The following is an 18,326-nucleotide window of genomic DNA, read 5'->3' on the forward strand; positions in this document are numbered from 1 at the left end:
CGGACGTACCTGAGCGGCACCCGCAATCACGCCTCGCCGCCTTAACGTCTGTGCCATCTATGCTGTTGTGTTGGTGTGTGTCGGGTTGTGAGCTGAAAAGCTACAGCCGGCTGTATGCGTACAGCAACCGTGTGTGAAAAGTGGTCAATAAAGAGATGCTGAAAAGCATGTTCATGGAAACATCGTCGGGTCTGCCGTGATATCTTTACAATGGGACTTCTGCTCCTGAACCTTTGCGCACAGCGTCTGCAAATCGGGGCAGGACTGTAAGCTGTCATCTGTGAGGCGTGAGCGGTGTTTGTTTTTAACATAGTTCACGGTGGAGAACAGCTGCTGACATAATGTGGATCCGAAGATCCATAACTGGCCTACCTGGGGTTGAAAGTCTCGATAAAAGCACGACGTTTCGGCGGGTACACCGGCTTCCGCGAGTGTGACGCTTATTTTGAGCGATGAACAAAATAATAAAATCTGATTTTATTTTTATATTTCAATGTCACAATAATCAAACAATTTGGAACTACAAGTTAAAAAAAAAACTAACATAAATAAAATACACTTCAGCTAAATACTTCTAATTTATTTCCCGAAACCACGCGGAGCCGCAGTATAAGACTAAAGAGCCGTTTTTCTTATTGCTGGTGTTTTCTTAAGTTGCAGTCCGTTTGGCATCTCAGGGCCACCGTAGTATAGCATTCACCTCACAAGCAACAAAGAAAAAGAATTTGCTTCTACAATTTATTTTGATACAAAGGAGCAGCTGTCCAAACAACAGTACAAAGAAGTCTTCCTCTAATGCTGGTTCCATCGTTGCACACTTGTGTTTCCTCAGAAAACCCCAACTTTTAAATCCAGCTATCCTTCACTTACTGATGTAATAATGAAGTACTGAATACTTTGGGGGGGGGGAAGAAAAAAAAGGAGTGCTCTGCATCTATGCTTGTTTACATCATGTTCCACACACTTTGCATTAATTATGTGTCAGCCTAACACAGTAAGAAGGGAGAAGTGAAGAGCTCTAGTCACAGTTCTGGCACAGCGGTGTAAAACTTTAGAAGAGGCTTTCGACGTCACCCATTTCCACCACTACAGTCTTCAGCTGGGAGTAGTACTCGATGGTCACCTGGCCGTTCTCTCTGCCAAAGCCTGCAGGGATCAGGAGAGAACTGGTTAATTTACTGAGCAAATGCAGCATTTACCCAGACCATGAAAAGCTGACAGCATCTTACCCGACATCTTGTATCCTCCAAACGGCACCTCTACAGGGCTGATGTTGTAATTGTTGATAAAGCAGGTCCCTGCCTCCAGGTTCTCAGCCACGCGATGGGCTCGAGAAATGTCCCTGTAGGAGGAGGAAAAGAACCGACTTTTATACAGAGTGCAGTGAATTGGCCGCACTGTGGAGACCTTGAGCCACAGCCAACAGAAGGCAATAAACTCATTATCTTAAAAGAGCAAGCCGTCAACAGTTGCACCACACTGCTGACTCACAACAAACTGACCTGGTGAAGACCCCAGAGGCCAGTCCAAAGGTGGTGTTGTTGGCTCTCTTGATCACTTCTTCCTCCGTGTCAAAAGGCAAAACGGACATGACAGGGCCAAAAATCTCCTCCTTCACACAGGTCATGTCGTCTCTGCAGTTATCTGTGTCGAGAGACTTTGTGTGTTAAAAAACAAAGCTGAGTGTGCTGTACCACCATTAACCAAAGTGTTAGACATACCAAGTACGCATGGTGACATGAAATATCCCCCTTTCAGTTTGGGGTCACTGGGGACAAAGGGATCTCCTCCACAAAGCACTCTGGCTCCCTAGAAATAAATAAATAATTACAAGAGCTACGTTAAAGAACACCCACAGTAATACAGATTCTTTGTGCTTAACTGAGAAACCACAAACTATTAAAGCCAATTCACTCCCTCTAATGAAAAGCACCTCTTTCTTGGCCTGACTGACAAATCCCAGCACTTTCTCCAGCTGTGGTTTGCTGATCAGAGCTCCCATCCTGGTGCTCTCGAGCAGGGGGTCACCAACAGGGATGGCCTTGGTCCTTTTGACTACCTCCTCTAGGAACTGTGGCATGATCTCCCGCTGCACAAACACTCTGGTCCCATTGCAGCACACCTGCATATTTCACCACAAAGTTAATAAAACAAAACCTCCAAGAGTCTGTCTTGCATCAGGCTGCACAGTACACAAAAGTACAACGTACAGACTCACCTGTCCCTGTGTCAGGAAATTTGCCATTAGTGCCCCCTTCACTGCATTCTCCAGTTCGCAGTCTTTGAAGATGATAAGAGGAGATTTCCCTCCAAGCTCCAGAGTCACCTGCTTCACACTCTTTGCAGACATTTCCATGACCTGAAAGTAAAGAGAGCAGCCATGGTCTGTGGGCTTGTATAACAAAGTCACCTTTAGCTTAAAATAAAACAGCAGATCTTTAAGGCTGGTTAGGGTGACCCTCCTCCACCCTGCAGGAGATCTCATGAGCAGAACATGAGATCATGAGTTGTCACCTCCAGGGCGGTGTACTCTGAGTCTGTCCAATTCATACAACATCCTGAAAGATGAACAGTGAAGCCAATGCAGACTTAAGGATGAGGACTGATTTAGATTTCTGCAGAAAATCTTTGTAGAGCCTGCAGCATTAATGCTTGTTTGAGGTACATTATGTGTTAACTACAGTGTGTTTGTGTCCTGGTGTTTTATATGCAGTACTTTTATCCTCCTGGGTCCCCACTGCCTCTCTGCAGTCAGTTTTCTTTTTAGGGGCAAACATATTTGTAACTGACATCGTTTCACTTCTTTGTACATTCCGTCATGTCAGTTCCTATAACTTCAGTTCTCGTTCCAGGAATTTGAGAAAATTGGATGCTACGCTTTTTTTCTTTCTTATACTGAGATCATGACTGTTATTCTCTCATTGACAAGTTCAAAAATTGTAACTTGAAATGCACATGAGGAATCAACAGTTGTTGAACAGGCCAATCACAATAGCGGTATAGCTAGTAAAGCAATATAGCAAGTGAGTATAGCAAGATAACTCCTGACACCAATTGTATGCATGCATGTGGAAACTTATCACAAGTGGGCCTGAAGTTTTATTGCACCTTCACAGAAGGTTCATTGTAGACTTGAAGATCTGCATCGGCGGCCACAATTCAGAGATCACCCTAGTGTTTGATTGGAGTGGTTCTCTTCATATTGAAATATGTTATTAAACTCACTTCAACTAATGCTCACCGAGGTGTTTGCAGGTTATTGTTAAAATTTCCATAACACTACATTTCTAGGGAGGTGCAAATCAGGTCGCACTGTAGGATTTTAGAGGGGTTTGTGGTTCCAATATAGTTATGGTGTAGATTTCCCCACAGGAGTATAAATACCCAATAAGTGAGTCCAAAAGGGAGCATCCTAAATTCCCATGTTTAAATGTCCAAGTCCACAGCACTAAATTCAGTTTACAGCCTGGTTGAAAAAAAAAAAAAACATAAATAAATGAAATAAAATATATAATACTACTACTACTAATAATAATAATAATAATATTAATAATAATAATAGTTCAGTGTATCTGGGCAGCCCAACTACAGTCCATGTGTGGGAAACAATGCTGTACTGGTCTGTACCTTTTTGCCTGTAGGAACACTCCCCGTGAAAGAGACTTTAGCGACTTTTGGATGATGGCAGAGCAAGCTGCCGGTCTCTGCTCCACCTTGGACCACACAGAAAAGCCCATCAGGTACCCCAGCCTCTTTGTAGATCTCAGCCAGGATGACAGCAGTCACCGGAGTCATTGGAGAGGGTTTATATACCATGGCATTACCTAAAAAACACAACCACAATTAAATCCTGCAAAGCTATCTTTGTGAATGGTCACATGAAACAAGACAAACAGACAGGAACAAGCTGTACAACAGGTGGATTGATAGGACTAGTGTTCATCAGTGATGTGACAGAGGCTCTGTGGCTCTGCTACATTATCTTTAGCAGGCTCTTCCCATTTTAAACTGCCAATCTTTTGCTTTTGTCTCTCTCACTCTTGTTTTTCTCCACTCTTTTCTTGCCTCTCACACTCGCAGCAAGTTGAAGCTGATGGCTCTTCTTGTTAATGGACCCTCACCAATTACTGCTCACTGAAGATGTCCTACTGTTTTTTTTTCTTTTTCTTTTTTTTTTTTTAAATATGATATAAACCTGTTCTCTGTTAAGACAAAGAGGGACATTTGCCGTTTTGTCTCTGCCCCCTCCCCCCCACATCTATGAAAAAGTATGTCTTCTCTAGTCTGTCCTGTTTCAGTCCCCTGCTCTCCTATATGTCGCAATCCTCTGTTGTGCAGATTACTGACAGCAGATGATACACATGCTGTTATAAAACTCACCACATGCCAGAGCAGGAGCAGATTTCCATGATGCAATCTGGAAAGGGTAGTTCCATGCACCGATTCCCACACACACACCAAGTGGCTCCCGTCTAGTGTAAGCAAATGCTCCTCCAGGGAGCTGGATGTGCTGGCCTGCACCAAAATGACAGCACAATGTTAAAAACAATACCAAACGGAGGTTTTTGCACCTTTTGACAAACACAGAAGCATTGGTGCACCCACCCGCAAGTGTACCAGCCAGGCCGGCATAGTACTCAATGCTCTGCCAGGCAATGTCAATATCCACCAGAGCCTCAATGATGGATTTCCCATTGTTGATCACTTCCAGCTTTGCAATTTTTTCCCTCCTTTCCTATTTTTTTAACATGCATAAAGGGAAAAAAAAGCATGGAAGTATTTTAATTGACACTCATCAGTAATTTTGTGGAACAAGATGTCTTGTTTTAAGATTATGCAATGACCGAGAGACAATAGAGACACACAAAAGGTTAAATTGGTTCAAATGTAGGCCAGCAGAGAAGGGAGGGGTGCATTTTAATGAATAACTAATGTCTTATTGCAGGCTTCCAACAGTCAAGTCCAATTTATATTGCACAAACACTGAACTAGACAGTTTCCTGGACTGCTGGTGGTTATTACACAACAGCTTGGCCGTCTCACCCTGATAATGCGAGCAGCCTCCAACATCACCCGAGCCCTCTCCATGCCTGCCATCTTGCTCCACTTCTGGTAGGCGGCATAGGCACTCTGTATGGCTTCGTCCACCTCCTCAGCCCCACAGGGCACCATCTGACACAGGACCCGGCCTGCAGAGACCAGAAGAACACCAGGTTACAGAGCTCTACACCATGCATTTTTCTTTTTTTCTATTTTTTTTTGTTTGTTTTTTTTTTGTATCAAATCTCTTTTCAATTTCTAACAATTGACATTTTTAACCTGAATCAGTAAAAACATCCTCACTAACAGTAGTGATCTTCTTTGTGCAACATTAAAATGTAAAACAGACCCTTGCATTGTTTAATCTTCAGAAATGTTTATGCCTGCCTGTCATTACTGTGCATATCCCTAACCTTTATAACCTGAAAGCATGAAATCCAATTAACTTTATACTAATATCAAGTAAAGGGAAAAAAACAGCCCTTTGTTTGTCTACTAGTCTGCACATAGTTAAGGCAAAATGTCTATGTTACAATACTTAACAGAAGTCTGAGCAGAATCTGAGCGTTTCAAATATATTTCAGAAAAACCGCAGGCCTTTAAACCACCGTCACTTGTTTTCCCCAGAATACGTGTCCTTAGCAGGAGCACTAAGGCTAAAGCAGATTTTAAAGAGCAGTATATTCACCAGTTGCAGGCTCAAACACGGGCTCAGCGTTTTTCTCCTGCCTGGGTTTCACTCGTTTTCCACCCCAGAAGTTCAGAGGCTCCGTGACAACCACGGTCCCCGTCGAGGCTCCGGGCATCGAGTCGAGGGTTGACTGGGCCATTTCCAGATGCAAAGCGCCTGCAGGGAATTATGTAGCAAAGTTATAAAACAGATGTGCAACTTAGGACAAGTGATCGAAACTGGTCGCTCCCTTTGCTAACGTGAAGCTAGCACGGACATTAAGTTAGCTAAACTTGCACAAGAAAAGCAGCGCGCGCAGATTTTAAATATGAAAGCAGACAAGTAAAAGTAGCTGAAGTTTTACCGCTTATGCTCCCGCAGAAGGACTGGAAATGAAGGCAGACGCTAATCACCTTCACGCCCGTTTAGCAGCCAGAAGACCACGCCTTCTTCTGTTACACACTCCGAGTAGAGGTCAAAAAAACAACCGTAAAAATTTATGCAGGTCTGTTTTTAAAACAAGATGATTTATTAGTTAATACTGGCAGTGTAACGGGTGCAAAGATTAAAATATCCAGCAGCAGAATTAAAGACATTATAAATGAGAGATGTGTTAATTAGAGCAGGATTAAAAAGCTCTATATAAAAGTACTGTTCAGACTATTTTTAAGTGTTTAAAATACTTTGAGAATTTCATTAATGTATTTATCTACTTGTTAGCAAATTTATGAAAGGAGCAAGAACTGATGTTTGATGTTTTTGCCGTTCCTTTAATTTCTGCCCAGATTGTGGCATCTTGCTTGTTTCATACAACCATGAAATGTATCCACAGCATGTGTGGAGTTTACCCGTGCAAAACTGAATGCACTGATAATTTAATAAGGTGGAGACCTGCTCTGTAATGTAATATCCCAGAGTTCACTTTTCGGGACCTCAGATTGTATGCAAAACATGACCGTGGCTTCTGATTGGTGCTTTAAACCTGCACGTTTTCTTAAAGCCAGCAGGAAGTGACTCCTGAATATGCATAAAGAAGCCAGTTACTGCATATAGAAGTCGATGGGGAGGGAAAACCATCATCCTACTCAATGTACAACTTCAGTAAACACTTTTCTTGATGATTTAATGGGCTTCAAATTACTTGACAATAACTAGTAAGATTTTAAATGGGAAGGATAGTTTTTGTGCTACATCCCACAATTTTTTGTTTCAACTTTTAATCACTGACAATTAAAAAAAAAAAAGATCTGATTGATTTAGTTCAGCAGCATCTGCATACTCTTGTTTGTTTTCCCTTAAAAATATCTTGTTCACTCAAATGAGTTTCACTCCATAGCTTCCCTTTAAATTAGATGGTAGTACAAAGGGACAAAAAAACAACAACAACAACAACAAAAAAGACATGCCTGAAATCTAATCATAAAACTTTATTAATATGCATGACACAACAGTACACAATGACATACAATAATACTGAAACTGGATCAGATGTTACTGTGTCAATCGTTAATTTAAAATCTCCAAACACTCCATGAATTTTGCTAAATGCACAGCTGACATTTGTAACCTTTAATAATCAACAGAATGAACTATAATTTTCCTATAATTTCTAACCAAAACAGTTATAATGTTTAATGTTAAATAAACAACAAAATGAATAAGAAATCAAACAAAGTAGTGGTACTGTAGCTGCAACGGGTAAGACTTTTAACCTCAGCAGGAGCAGTTCTGTCTGTGCGCTGGTGGGGGCGCTATGACTGCAGGCAGCAGTGCAGGAACGTCTGGGCTGCTGATTAAGAAAACTTAGCTGCTTGTGGAGGAGGTCCTAAAAAGCCTCCAGCCTGTTTGGTTGCAGCTCTGGAGGGTGCAAGACCGAGCATCTTCTGAATGTTCTACAGGAAAAAACAAAACAAAAGAAAACAGCAGAAACTCTAAAACAAATACCCAAACCAGCACAGAATATACATTTGATAACACTTAGTATGCACGATATTAACCCTGATATATTGCTGTATATTATTCTACACATACAGTTTCCTGCTAACACCAGTTAGATGTGTATTCAACAAACAATACAGAATTTGTCCTAAGGGTGGCAGTAGAGAACACAGCATGTTACTTAAATTAACTCAACTGCCTTGGTCTCCCTGTGGAAACCAGATAATATCCTCTGGAGGTGTTTATGCTGAATCTGAGTAACAGTATTTAGTCCTTGTACAGCTGCAGTGAAAGCTCTGTCCATATTGCCAGCAATAAGTCAGACTCGTTCCTGGTGAGTATGTCCACTGATATACAATAAAAGTATAGACGTTACCTGTCTGATGGACATGGTGCAGAGGATATAGAGGAAAATAAAGGAGCAGTCGGTGTAATCCTCGCCCAGCAGGTTGCGGTGTGACAGTCCCTGGATATACGACAGTGGCACAAATGGCAATTTGGCCACAACTCTTCCATCGAAACTGAACGTAACATAAAAAGCCAAAAAGGGAACTTGTTTAAAACAATGGACTGGACAAGTTACTTTCTTATATTTTGCCTGATGTTTTTTTTTTTTTTTTTATGAAAAGAGAAAGCTTTTTAACAAAATGTGAAACAGTATTTTACCCTGCAGTAACTTACATGGAGTTGAACATGCCCATGAGAGCTGTGAAGCAGAAACCAATGGCGAACATGGATTTCATCCGTACCTACAAAACAAACACTCAGGATTTAAAACGCATACATTTAACCATAAACACTTAAATTAAAATATATAAGGTTTGACTGGAATGATCAGCGGGCAAAATTTTGACCCACCTCAACTGATTTAAGAACAAAAAATACGCTACAGTTGTTGAAATGAAAACGAAATGGTCATTCTGAAGGGTTTGTGTGGGAACTTTTTTCAGATTCAGTTGACTTTAAATGGAATGACCTCGCTAAACTACGATAACTAGACAACCCCAGTATCAGACATTAAGCCTGGGCTGCATATTAACTGGAAACAAAACATCTCTCACCATAGACAGGTCTCTGTTGTTGTTCTTCAGCTTCTCCTCTTGCCTTTCTGCAACACAATCATTCACAAAACACTGTTATCCAGAGGAGAAGGGCCGATCATAAAAGCAGAACACCGGTTTGTTTACAGGGTTCTTACCAATCTTCTTCTTTTGTTGGCGTCCAGCAGATTCAGTTATGGTTTCCTTTTTCTTCTCAACTAGTATCAGAGAGGACAAAATTAATCTTTTAACAATCTGAAAAAAATAGCAAGTTAACAAGACAACACTTGAGTCACTTACGTTTTTTGCTTTGCTTTTCCACTTCAGCCTTTAGCCTCTTGTACTTTTCAGTCCGATACACTAAAACCCAGGTAATCCCTGAGGAGAAAATACGATTGTTTAAATAAAATTAAAAAAAAATTGAAAACTGCCACTGAAGTTTCCAACATTTCACACTGATCAATATGTGAAGTCTTTGCACATTTCTGAAACCTTTTCCTGAATCAGAAGAAATCTCTGCAGCCACAGTATCCAATAAGCTTTGGATCCTTTTCTGTCACACCAACCCTCTGCATTCCTCCTTCACTCTATCCATGGACCTCCTCTATGGTCCACACAGCTCAGTGACGATCAGTTCTCTTCTTAGACTAGCTTTACCAACTCCTTCCCATAGATTAATGGCATGTCTCATCAACTCTATCTCTCTGCAGTTATTACAGCTCTCCACATCACTCTTATTGTTTAAAACTGGTAGCAGTAAACGTCTTCTCTATTCCTCAGGCATCCTCTCACTTTCTAAGATTGTGTTAAACAATGTAGTTAAAAAGTCCACTGCCCTCTCTCCCCTCTAAACATCTCCATACTGCCACAGGTATGTCTTCTGGACTACCCATCTTTAAATTCTTTATTCTCTTCATCACTCGCTCTAATAGGCTGACAAAATACAACAAAAAGACTTCTACTTCTACTCTGGAATGTAAATCATACACAAATGTGGTTAAATAATGTCTTACTTCCGTATCTAAACTAAACATTTAGACAAAATTAAATTGTAACAAATATTTTTTTTATTTATCTTTTTCAAATTGTTAATGTAGATAGCGAGGAAGTCAATATTCTCCCCGAGGAAAGCGTCTCAAACGTAAGTTCAGGCTTTTATTGCGAAATTAACCGGAAGACACAAACGTTAAGCTGTATTCAGTCATTAACAAAGTACAGGTCAACAAAAGCAACAAAATTGCGAATTATTGAATATTAATAACATTGAAGACGTTTCCCTACCATATAATCCGGAGTAATGTAAAATTCTGAGCTATAACATTGTTTTCTGGAGCACGGTAAAACGCCTGCCTCGACCTGTCAGACAGATTTGGCTCACCTTCGGCTAACAACGCTGTACAAATTGAGATGAAGACGATCAAAATGGTGTCTGCGAACATGGTACTCATGGTGTCAAAGTCCCGTTTTCCAGGCCGTAGAGAGGAAAAGTATTTACTTTATATCAGAAGATAAACCCTGACCACCTTCCGCTGAGCAGAGTTTCAGCTTCATACAGCCCTGTCAGCGTTACTGCAGAGGTCAGACCACGAAAAAGCACTTCCGGTTCATCCGACCGAGCCCCCCCCAAAAAAAAAAAAAAAAAAAAACAAAGAAAAAGAAAAAGAAAGAAAGGAAAAAATGCATATACATACACAAAAATATGTAACAATGCAGAGAGATTTTTCTTAACCATTTTAAAAATAGTCGACACTCTTGGACATTCCCATACCACGTGGTCAAAATTGTACTTAAAGGACAGTCTTGGAGTTTTTTCTATAAAGATGCCCTTCCATGTTGCCATATTTTTTCATAACTGTCCAAATTTCTTCATACTTACCTAAAATATTAAATGTAACATTCCACCTTCCTCCATCTTGTAGCCAACTTGTTCATTTTTTTGCATCTGAATCGTGTTTGCTAATATCACACTACCCAAAACTGTTCATCCATCCATTTTCTTCACCCTGGTAAGCTTGCCAATCAATCACAGGACAAACACAAAAAGAGAAACAATCACTCACATTCTCACCTACAGTCAGTTTCGAATCACTAATTAATCTAGCCAACGTGCATGGTTTTAAAGCAGGAATTTCAACTCATTGTTATAACGGGTCACAAGCTCACTTTGATCTTAAGAGGGCCAGACCAGTGAAACTCCCCTTTCTGTCAGTGAAAATAAGTTTAAATAAACATTTAATATCTTAATACTAAACAAGAACTATCTTAATATGAGAAAAAGAAGAGTAATTGCAACAGTGCAACTTAGTTTTTCCGCATGCTAAAGAAATGCTGCTCTCATTAATGGAAGAAAGACTATTTTGGCTTAACTTGCTAGAAATAAAAGTATGAAATTACAGAAAAACAATCCTGGTAGCTCATCAGATAAAAAAGAAGGTCTCTGTTAATTCACAGAAAATGCCCCTTTTTTGCAGATCCAGTGTAAAAACATATGTTTCTATAGTCAATGGTGAAAGTTGAACCTTTCTGTTATTTAATTCTTTATCTATTACCAAGGGGCAGTTCCTTATCAGTAGGAAAAGCTGCAAAACTTATTAGCATTCATTCAAATGTCCAAAAATTAATTACTTCCTTCACATTTTCTAAAGACATCCATCCAGTGGGCCAGATTTGAGCCTTTGCTAGGCCAATTCTGGCCCCAGGGCCTTATGTCTAACATCCCTATTTTAAAGTGTGGAAGGATGCTTCTTCATGGGAAGAAGATGGATCGTTTGAAGGAAAACACAGGAACTTCTGATGTGAGACGAGAGAACTAACCACCATACACCACTCTACACTTTAAACAGTTTACGTTTCATCAAAATGATTGTGGATTTTTTTTTGTGCTGATTAATCCACGTGTTCAAGGTTTAGAGTACTAGTCAGCTTACTGACATCTGTTTAACTCAAAGAAAAACAGTCCGTGTTTTTAATAATGTTAAATTGCTGCACAAGTAAAATTTATAAAAGAAAAGAGAAAAAAAGGAACCCGCTACTACCTGTCAGCGATTTCATCATCAGCATCCTCATCTTCGATTTGTTGCCCTTGAACGTCATCATCACCACCAACTTCACCGTCGCCTACACCATCATCAAATGGGAGGAGCGCACACTCCCCCGGCGTAGAGGTACGGTGCGCGCTGCAGATGAAACATGGCAGGAGACAGCGAGACAAAGCCAGGTGACCAAGCCGAAAATGACTCAAATATTCGGCAGCCATTCCTCATCGGTGTGGCCGGAGGGACAGCCAGCGGGAAGGTTGGCTTTTATATTATAAACCCTTTCTTCTTCTTTTTTTCCTTTGGATTATTTCTTGGAGGCGTCTGATTTTTTTTTTTTTTTTAAATATCTGTTGTGTTAGATTATGCGTTTGGGATGAAGAGGGCAGGACTAAGAAATTAAACGTATTCTTCCTCGGAAAAAAGAAGTTTAGTTTAAAATCATTACTTAGTCACTCGGCCTGGTTGTTGTGTTGATCAGTAGTGAAAGTTACGCAGGCCGCAGTACTGCATGTCAAATCAGAAAACGTGCACTGTCAACACTACTGTCATTTCCCCCCCATTGAAACCAGATTGATGTTCAGATTTCAAACTTCCGTGAAGGACTCCCGTATTTTGTTTTTCATGCTTTTTTTTTTTTTAAATCAGAGGGGATGTAAAGAGTGGCGAAGATCATGGAAAAGAGGAAAAGGAGGAGTGAGGTTTGTCATAATTAGCATCAGCTGCGCTGGCTGCGAGGAGTGTAAAATGCATTTGCAGACAAAGAAAGCTGAAAAAACTGACTGTTAACGCACTGTGCTGTCTGCAGCAGATGGATGCATGATTATCACTATTGGAGGCTGCAGCTTTGATGTTATTCTTTTTATTGCGCTTTCTAAATGATTTTCTGATGTCACACAATGTATCCGCTGTTTCAAAGTCGCTTGATGTTAACTTTATCTCATTTCACTGACCTGCTTGACACTGACAATATAGACGCCTTTGGTGCCACGACAGACTAAATATGTGCTTTGGCATTCTGTATTGTGCAGCATGTTATAGGTTCCCAGTAGTTTCCAGTATTCTGTCTTGGATGATCAGAATATGCTGCACTATGGTCACATTTTGTTGCAAAGTGGATAATCACAATAAACACAGTCTCTAGGGTGAACCAGGGCTCCAGTTTATGACAGGATTGCACAGCATTTTTATACTAAATCTGAGAAAATGTCCCATATTTTGATTGGCTCAAGTTTACATAAATCAATACATCTAACAAGAAACGAGGCGCAGATCCATGAAATAACCTGAAATGATACGTAAAAGTTTTAACAGTTATTCAGGATATAAAAAGTCATTCACCGAAGCACAAAAACTATCATATAAGAACATAAAACAAGCTTCTGAAGTTGGGAAAATTGTATTCAAATAAAATAAAGTACATTTGTCCTTTTTATTTAATCTTCAACATGTATTTGAAGATTGGTGCTATGAGGCCCTGTTTTGGAGCACTTCTCTGTATTAGCAACATGTTTTGCATTTTCATCATACAAGCATAGTTTTTGACCTACATTTAATTAGTTGGGATTTGTTTGGCTAACTAATTTAGCCTTGTATTTCCATGAATCCAAGACTGGCATATCTCTTGACATTATTCATATGGGTGACGGTATGCTGACTTCTTAGGTGAAGGTGGTTGTGGTTCAACAGTCAGTTGTTTGCGGCTTCAACTTCCTGGTGTTATGCCTCTATTTTCCCACAGGAGTAACTGCTCACAGAACCACCTGTTCTCCCAGACATGTTATCTGAACAGGGAGTAAACTGCAGTTATTTGTTATGTGTCTGAAATGGCGTCAATGATTTCCAGTAATGGACTATGCTGTGTTTTTACATGATTAGGACGTCAAGTGTAAGTAAATGTTGGTTTCAGTGCAAAAATATCAGGCCGTGTTAAATCGTGTAACGAGGATCACTTGTTTCTGATTCTTTGTTTGTGTTCAGTCGTCGGTGTGCAGTAAGATCATGGAGCTGCTGGGCCAGAACGAGATCGACCACCACCAGCGGCAAGTGGCCATCCTCAGCCAGGACTGCTTCTACAGGGCCCTGACCCCGGAACAGAAGGCTAAGGCGCTCAAGGGCCAGTTCAACTTTGACCACCCAGGTACATCGCCTCTGCATTTGTGAGTCATGCTGAGTCACTGGGCCAGAGGGGGCTCGAGCATTGAAACGTAAGCATTCATGTTCATTCATGCCAAATGTGACTTTTGGTTTTAACTACCTTGTGCTCTTTCCTTCTCTATAGATGCATTTGACAATGACCTCATAATCGCGACCCTGTGGGACATCAAGGAGGGGAAAACGGTCCACATTCCTGTTTATGACTTTGTTTCCCATTCCAGGTGACTAACTGTTCATACAGGCACAACATTAAAAGGGGTTTCAGCAGGTTTCAGCTTACACAAAGAGATCTCTGATGCAGCATCAATGGAAGCATCATAATACATAAGACATGCATTATATCTACTGTGGTGGGCAAATTGATTTTCATATCATAGTGAAATGAATGGAAGCCCATAACTGCCTGGAAGGTGGGAAAATCTGAGTGCGCTTTGTAGTAAAAGTGTTCAAATGTGAAACAGTACATGAAAAGTTAATTATTTATTTATAGTTTTTTTTAAATTGTTTTAAATTTGAGATTTCATTTTTGTTAAAGTTAATTAAAATAAAGAAAAAAAAAATTCATTTGCAACAAGACATAATTTCTTGGTTCAGTACATTCTTGGGGTGCTGCAGCTTTAATAGAATTCAAGACCTTTTTTCAGAATAACTCGCAAGCTTTTTAATCTCTCCAATCGCCATTCTTATCATTTTTCACTGCAGTGGATGCTGTTTAACCTTCTTTCTGTTTTAATATATGTCAGGAAAGAAGAGACCATGACACTGTACCCTGCTGACGTGGTGCTGTTTGAGGGCATCTTGATGTTCTACTCTCAGGAGATTCGAGACTTTTTCCACATGAAGCTGTTCGTGGATACGGATGCAGACACTCGTCTGTCACGGAGAGGTGACGCATGGCGAGACAAATCTGTTATGTTTATAAGCACGGGGCGGGGGGATGAACGTAACGGTTCATTGAATTAGTTGTTTTTAAAATGAGGTCCCGTGGTGCAGGGGGGCTGCAAAGAAGGGCTCTTGAAAATTAAAGCTAGTTTGGCATCTTAGGAAACAAGCTTTTCTGTTTTCCTGTTAAAATTGCTACCATACAGCAGGTTCTTGGCTTAACCTCCAAACTAGAAGCTGGGAAAACACAGTGGGTCTGCTTATAGGTAGCTAAACAACCTACCAATAGATCAACTCAGTAATTAACTCATTATCTTTTCTTTTTTTTCACTTTTTTAATAGAAAAAAGGAAGAAATTATACAAAAGTGTTAAAATACTTTATGCAGTTTAAACGTTTTCTCCCTTGTCTCGTTTTCCTTCAGTGCTCCGTGACATCAGTGAACGTGGTCGGGATTTGGAAAGCGTTCTAGCCCAATACATCACCTTTGTCAAGCCTGCTTTTGAAGAGTTTTGTCTGCCGGTGAGTCCATATTCTGTTAGCACATTTGCAGATTGTCCCTGAACATGGAGTCAAAGATAAAATGTTTGCTCTTTTTTCTTTTTTCTTTTTTTTGACTTTGTTTAGACAAAGAAATATGCTGATGTGATAATACCGAGAGGAGTTGACAACATTGGTAAGTAGTTTTTTGGTTGTTCTGGGGGCGGGTCTGCCTGGGAAGTGCATCATAAAGACTACATTACAGATTATTTAGAAAAACAAATCTAGTGGAAGCAAATTTTGGAGACTCAACAGTGTTTATCAGCAAGGACGCAGCTGTGTTTATCTCCTTGCTGGGAATTGTGGTCTTCATACTCAGGAAGCAAGGTGAGGACAAAACAGCTTTGTCTAGTTTTAGGAAAGCTGTAAAAGAAAACTGCACTGCTCTCTGAAGATTTTGTCGTGACACACCTGCTCCGACCATTTCCCCTTGATTGCTTCTTGGTCAGGTTTTATATGTATACGTGCCGCTGTGGCTTTTTAATTGTAAAAATGTTTCTTGCCATAAATCTGCTACAACATTTGTTGATGTGGCAAAGACATGCATATAAAAACATTACAGGCTTTGGTATAATTGTGATTTTTAGATCATGAGACTTCTTTCCAGATGATCAGTAGTCTAATTTTCTACACATAATATTTGAAATATTTGTTTAGGTGTAATTAACCCAAACATACCTTAAGTTTTAAAATGTATTCTTACAAGTGTCACAAAAAAATAATGTGTTTTTGTAAGAAGTAACAGACCAAGATTTCTATATAATATGGGCTGTACAATTCATTTAATATATATATTTTAAAATATACAATTTATAATATCTGCCATAGAAGCGAAATAGTGTAGCTATGGTAAACAAAGAGACAATTACATATATTTTTTCATTATTTTGTGCCGTTTTATTCTGTAAAATAGCTTAGACCTTTGATGATTAAAGATGAGCTGTAAGTTTTGGGGGTATTAACTCTTTTTGGATGATGAGTTTGTATCTCTCAGTAAAACAGAGTTACAAACTGAGACCATCTGTAACCATGTAACATCTGTCTTTCAACGCAGTTGCAATAAATCTCATCGTTCAGCACATCCAGGACATTCTGAACGGCGGTTTGACCAAACGGCTGAACGGGTGGTTCAGCGGTTATGGGACGGAGAAGAAGCAGCCGAACATAGAGTCGAGCAGTCGGCCCCACTGAAGCTCATCACTCCTTCAGGGAAGAGGAGAATGGTTTGCCTGAGTGTGCTGCTCTTCGTCATGGCTACTGCAACAAGGCAGCATAACTTCCGGGAATTCAAAAAGCCTCCTTTTGGTGCGATTCTGCTTAGACTTATTCAAATGAAAGGAGGCTTTGTGGAGCTGGTTCGCAGCAGAGGTATTCAGTTGAAATTTTCTCTTTAACTTGTGTACTGGATGACACTGATCGAGGGAGGAGTGAAAAAAGGCACTCACTTTTAATTTCATTTCAAACTGCTGCTTGCCTTTAATCCAGCACGGAGCTGGAGAAACTGTCTGCAAAAAGATTCACACACTCGACAGCCTTTAACGATCCAATAAATGAAGTGAAGTGACATGCTGCTGATTCCCCGTATCAGTGCAAACTAACATTTTTCTTTTTCAAGATCTGTTTAAAAATGATTAAACAAAAAGCTCAGCTGAAACAACCAATTTATGCCTCAAACACCCGATGTACTACATCACCGCCAAAGATGGTCTTTGTGGACTAAATATGGAGTTTCATTTTGCATTTACCCATTTAATATTACGAAATCAGGAAAATTTATCATTTTAAGAAATTACCACAAAGTATAATTTTTCCTTGTAACTGTCAGATGCATGTTAAGATGTTTTCATTAAAAGAAGATGGACTGAACTCTAAAAGGAGATCGATTTAATATGATCTGCGTGTTCTGTTAAGGTTGTTTAATGCAGTTTCTTTTCTGTATGTTTGACTGCTCAGGTACTGTTATTTTCACCTTTAAAAGCTTCTTTAATGAAGACCGTTCTGTGTTGTGTTATTCTTGATGTCACAAATTGAGAGAGAAGTGCCACACGCTGCTTAGTGCTGTAGAGGCAGCAAAGATATGGAGTGGCATTTTATGTCTCCGTTGTGATAAAATGCCCCAAAGAGCCCTTAAAAGTTTTTTTGCAAGTAAAATGTGAACCTTAAATGGATTGTTTTCCTCACAGCTGAGTCCTGTAGGTTGACTCCATACTGAATGGTGTGCAGCCAGCATTAACAGTGGGTGTGCTCTGGGGCACGAGCATGTGCTCCAAATGGAAGAGGTGTCACAATAAAATGATGTTCGCTTGTGTCAGATCAACCCAGCATTAAAGTGTTGTTAATCATGAGAGAAATAATAATGCTAAAGGGAACTCCTACACCAGCAGCACCTGCCGGCACTGTGCGGATGCCATTCTGACTCAGCACTGTTTTGAAGCTCGATATTGAAATTGCCTTGTGTAAGATTGTCTCCCAAAGGAGAAAATGCCAAACATTACAATATAAACGCATGACACAGGCACACTTTAGCAAGTACAGACCTGCAGTGACATCAAAGCCTTGTTACTGCTTTTGTCTACATTAGCCATTCATAATCTGCTTAACAGACAACTGGAAGCATTGCACATTAAATCAGACATGTGGTTGTGGTAGGCTTGAATTGAGTGAGGCATGCTGTGTGTACGTCAGCAGATATTCATGTAGATTGCGTTTGTTTAACAATTTCCGATGCTGTAATTGGTGAAAAATGTACTGAGACTTCTGCAGGTAGACAATAAAATAAAACAATAAAACTCAGTTTGAGTTCTCACAAGATTCAGCTTAAAAACAAACGAAACATCTGAATTTAAATCACAAATGTATTTTACTTGCAAATAAAAACCCTCATGTCTTAACTTTATAAACACAGCACTTTAAGGGCTGATAGACACATTTAAGCTAAAGCTCAAATCACAATACTTTTTCCTACAACCAAGAGCATCAATATCATGTCATACATCATAGTTTCAATACTTAAAATTTCTGTTTT

General features: G+C 39.9%; 3 protein-coding genes across 3 annotated transcripts; 1 reads left to right on the top strand and 2 right to left on the bottom strand.

The window, feature by feature from the left end:
* Nucleotides 1–724: 724 nt before the first annotated feature.
* Nucleotides 725–6,196, bottom strand: LOC146641507 (4-trimethylaminobutyraldehyde dehydrogenase). Its single transcript, XM_085397526.1, has 12 exons — nt 6,075–6,196; nt 5,729–5,887; nt 5,044–5,189; nt 4,606–4,735; nt 4,381–4,515; nt 3,628–3,824; nt 2,219–2,359; nt 1,934–2,122; nt 1,722–1,809; nt 1,503–1,644; nt 1,230–1,342; nt 725–1,146 (listed from the first exon to the last, which is right to left on the bottom strand). Exons 2-12 carry the CDS (start codon nt 5,868–5,870, stop codon nt 1,052–1,054), a joined length of 1,518 nt encoding a protein of 505 aa, XP_085253652.1. The 5' UTR covers nt 5,871–5,887; nt 6,075–6,196; the 3' UTR covers nt 725–1,051.
* Nucleotides 6,197–7,117: 921 nt separating this feature from the next.
* On the bottom strand, nt 7,118–10,277 carry tmco1 (transmembrane and coiled-coil domains 1). The gene is made up of 7 exons (XM_085399213.1): nt 10,067–10,277; nt 8,989–9,066; nt 8,847–8,906; nt 8,710–8,756; nt 8,330–8,397; nt 8,025–8,169; nt 7,118–7,602 (listed from the first exon to the last, which is right to left on the bottom strand). Exons 1-7 carry the CDS (start codon nt 10,134–10,136, stop codon nt 7,504–7,506), a joined length of 567 nt encoding a protein of 188 aa, XP_085255339.1. The 5' UTR covers nt 10,137–10,277; the 3' UTR covers nt 7,118–7,503.
* Nucleotides 10,278–11,849: 1,572 nt separating this feature from the next.
* On the top strand, nt 11,850–18,308 carry uck2a (uridine-cytidine kinase 2a). Its single transcript, XM_085398754.1, has 7 exons — nt 11,850–11,982; nt 13,704–13,863; nt 14,005–14,101; nt 14,624–14,766; nt 15,186–15,283; nt 15,389–15,437; nt 16,356–18,308. Exons 1-7 carry the CDS (start codon nt 11,878–11,880, stop codon nt 16,490–16,492), a joined length of 789 nt encoding a protein of 262 aa, XP_085254880.1. The 5' UTR covers nt 11,850–11,877; the 3' UTR covers nt 16,493–18,308.
* Nucleotides 18,309–18,326: the final 18 nt, after the last annotated feature.

This window comes from Rhamphochromis longiceps, linkage group LG23, assembly GCF_057381845.1.
Source record: "Rhamphochromis longiceps isolate RC_006_pf linkage group LG23, R_longiceps_female_GT1.1, whole genome shotgun sequence".
Classification (NCBI taxonomy): Eukaryota; Metazoa; Chordata; class Actinopteri; order Cichliformes; family Cichlidae; genus Rhamphochromis; species Rhamphochromis longiceps.

Coding starts and splice junctions, on each gene's coding strand:
- LOC146641507 (XM_085397526.1), bottom strand. CDS start 5,870: ATGGCCCAGTCAACCCTCGACTCGATGCCCGGAGCCTCGACGGGGACC. Junction 4,516..4,605: donor CCTGGCTGGTACACTTGCGG/GTGGGTGCACCA, acceptor ATTTTGGTGCAG/GCCAGCACATCCAGCTCCCT. Junction 2,360..3,627: donor GTGTTCCTACAGGCAAAAAG/GTACAGACCAGT, acceptor CTTTACTTTCAG/GTCATGGAAATGTCTGCAAA.
- tmco1 (XM_085399213.1), bottom strand. CDS start 10,136: ATGAGTACCATGTTCGCAGACACCATTTTGATCGTCTTCATCTCAATT. Junction 9,067..10,066: donor TACAGCGTTGTTAGCCGAAG/GTGAGCCAAATC, acceptor TTTTCTCCTCAG/GGATTACCTGGGTTTTAGTG. Junction 7,603..8,024: donor GCACCATGTCCATCAGACAG/GTAACGTCTATA, acceptor TTTTTCCTGTAG/AACATTCAGAAGATGCTCGG.
- uck2a (XM_085398754.1), top strand. CDS start 11,878: ATGGCAGGAGACAGCGAGACAAAGCCAGGTGACCAAGCCGAAAATGAC. Junction 11,983..13,703: donor GAGGGACAGCCAGCGGGAAG/GTTGGCTTTTAT, acceptor GTTTGTGTTCAG/TCGTCGGTGTGCAGTAAGAT. Junction 14,767..15,185: donor CACTCGTCTGTCACGGAGAG/GTGACGCATGGC, acceptor GTTTTCCTTCAG/TGCTCCGTGACATCAGTGAA.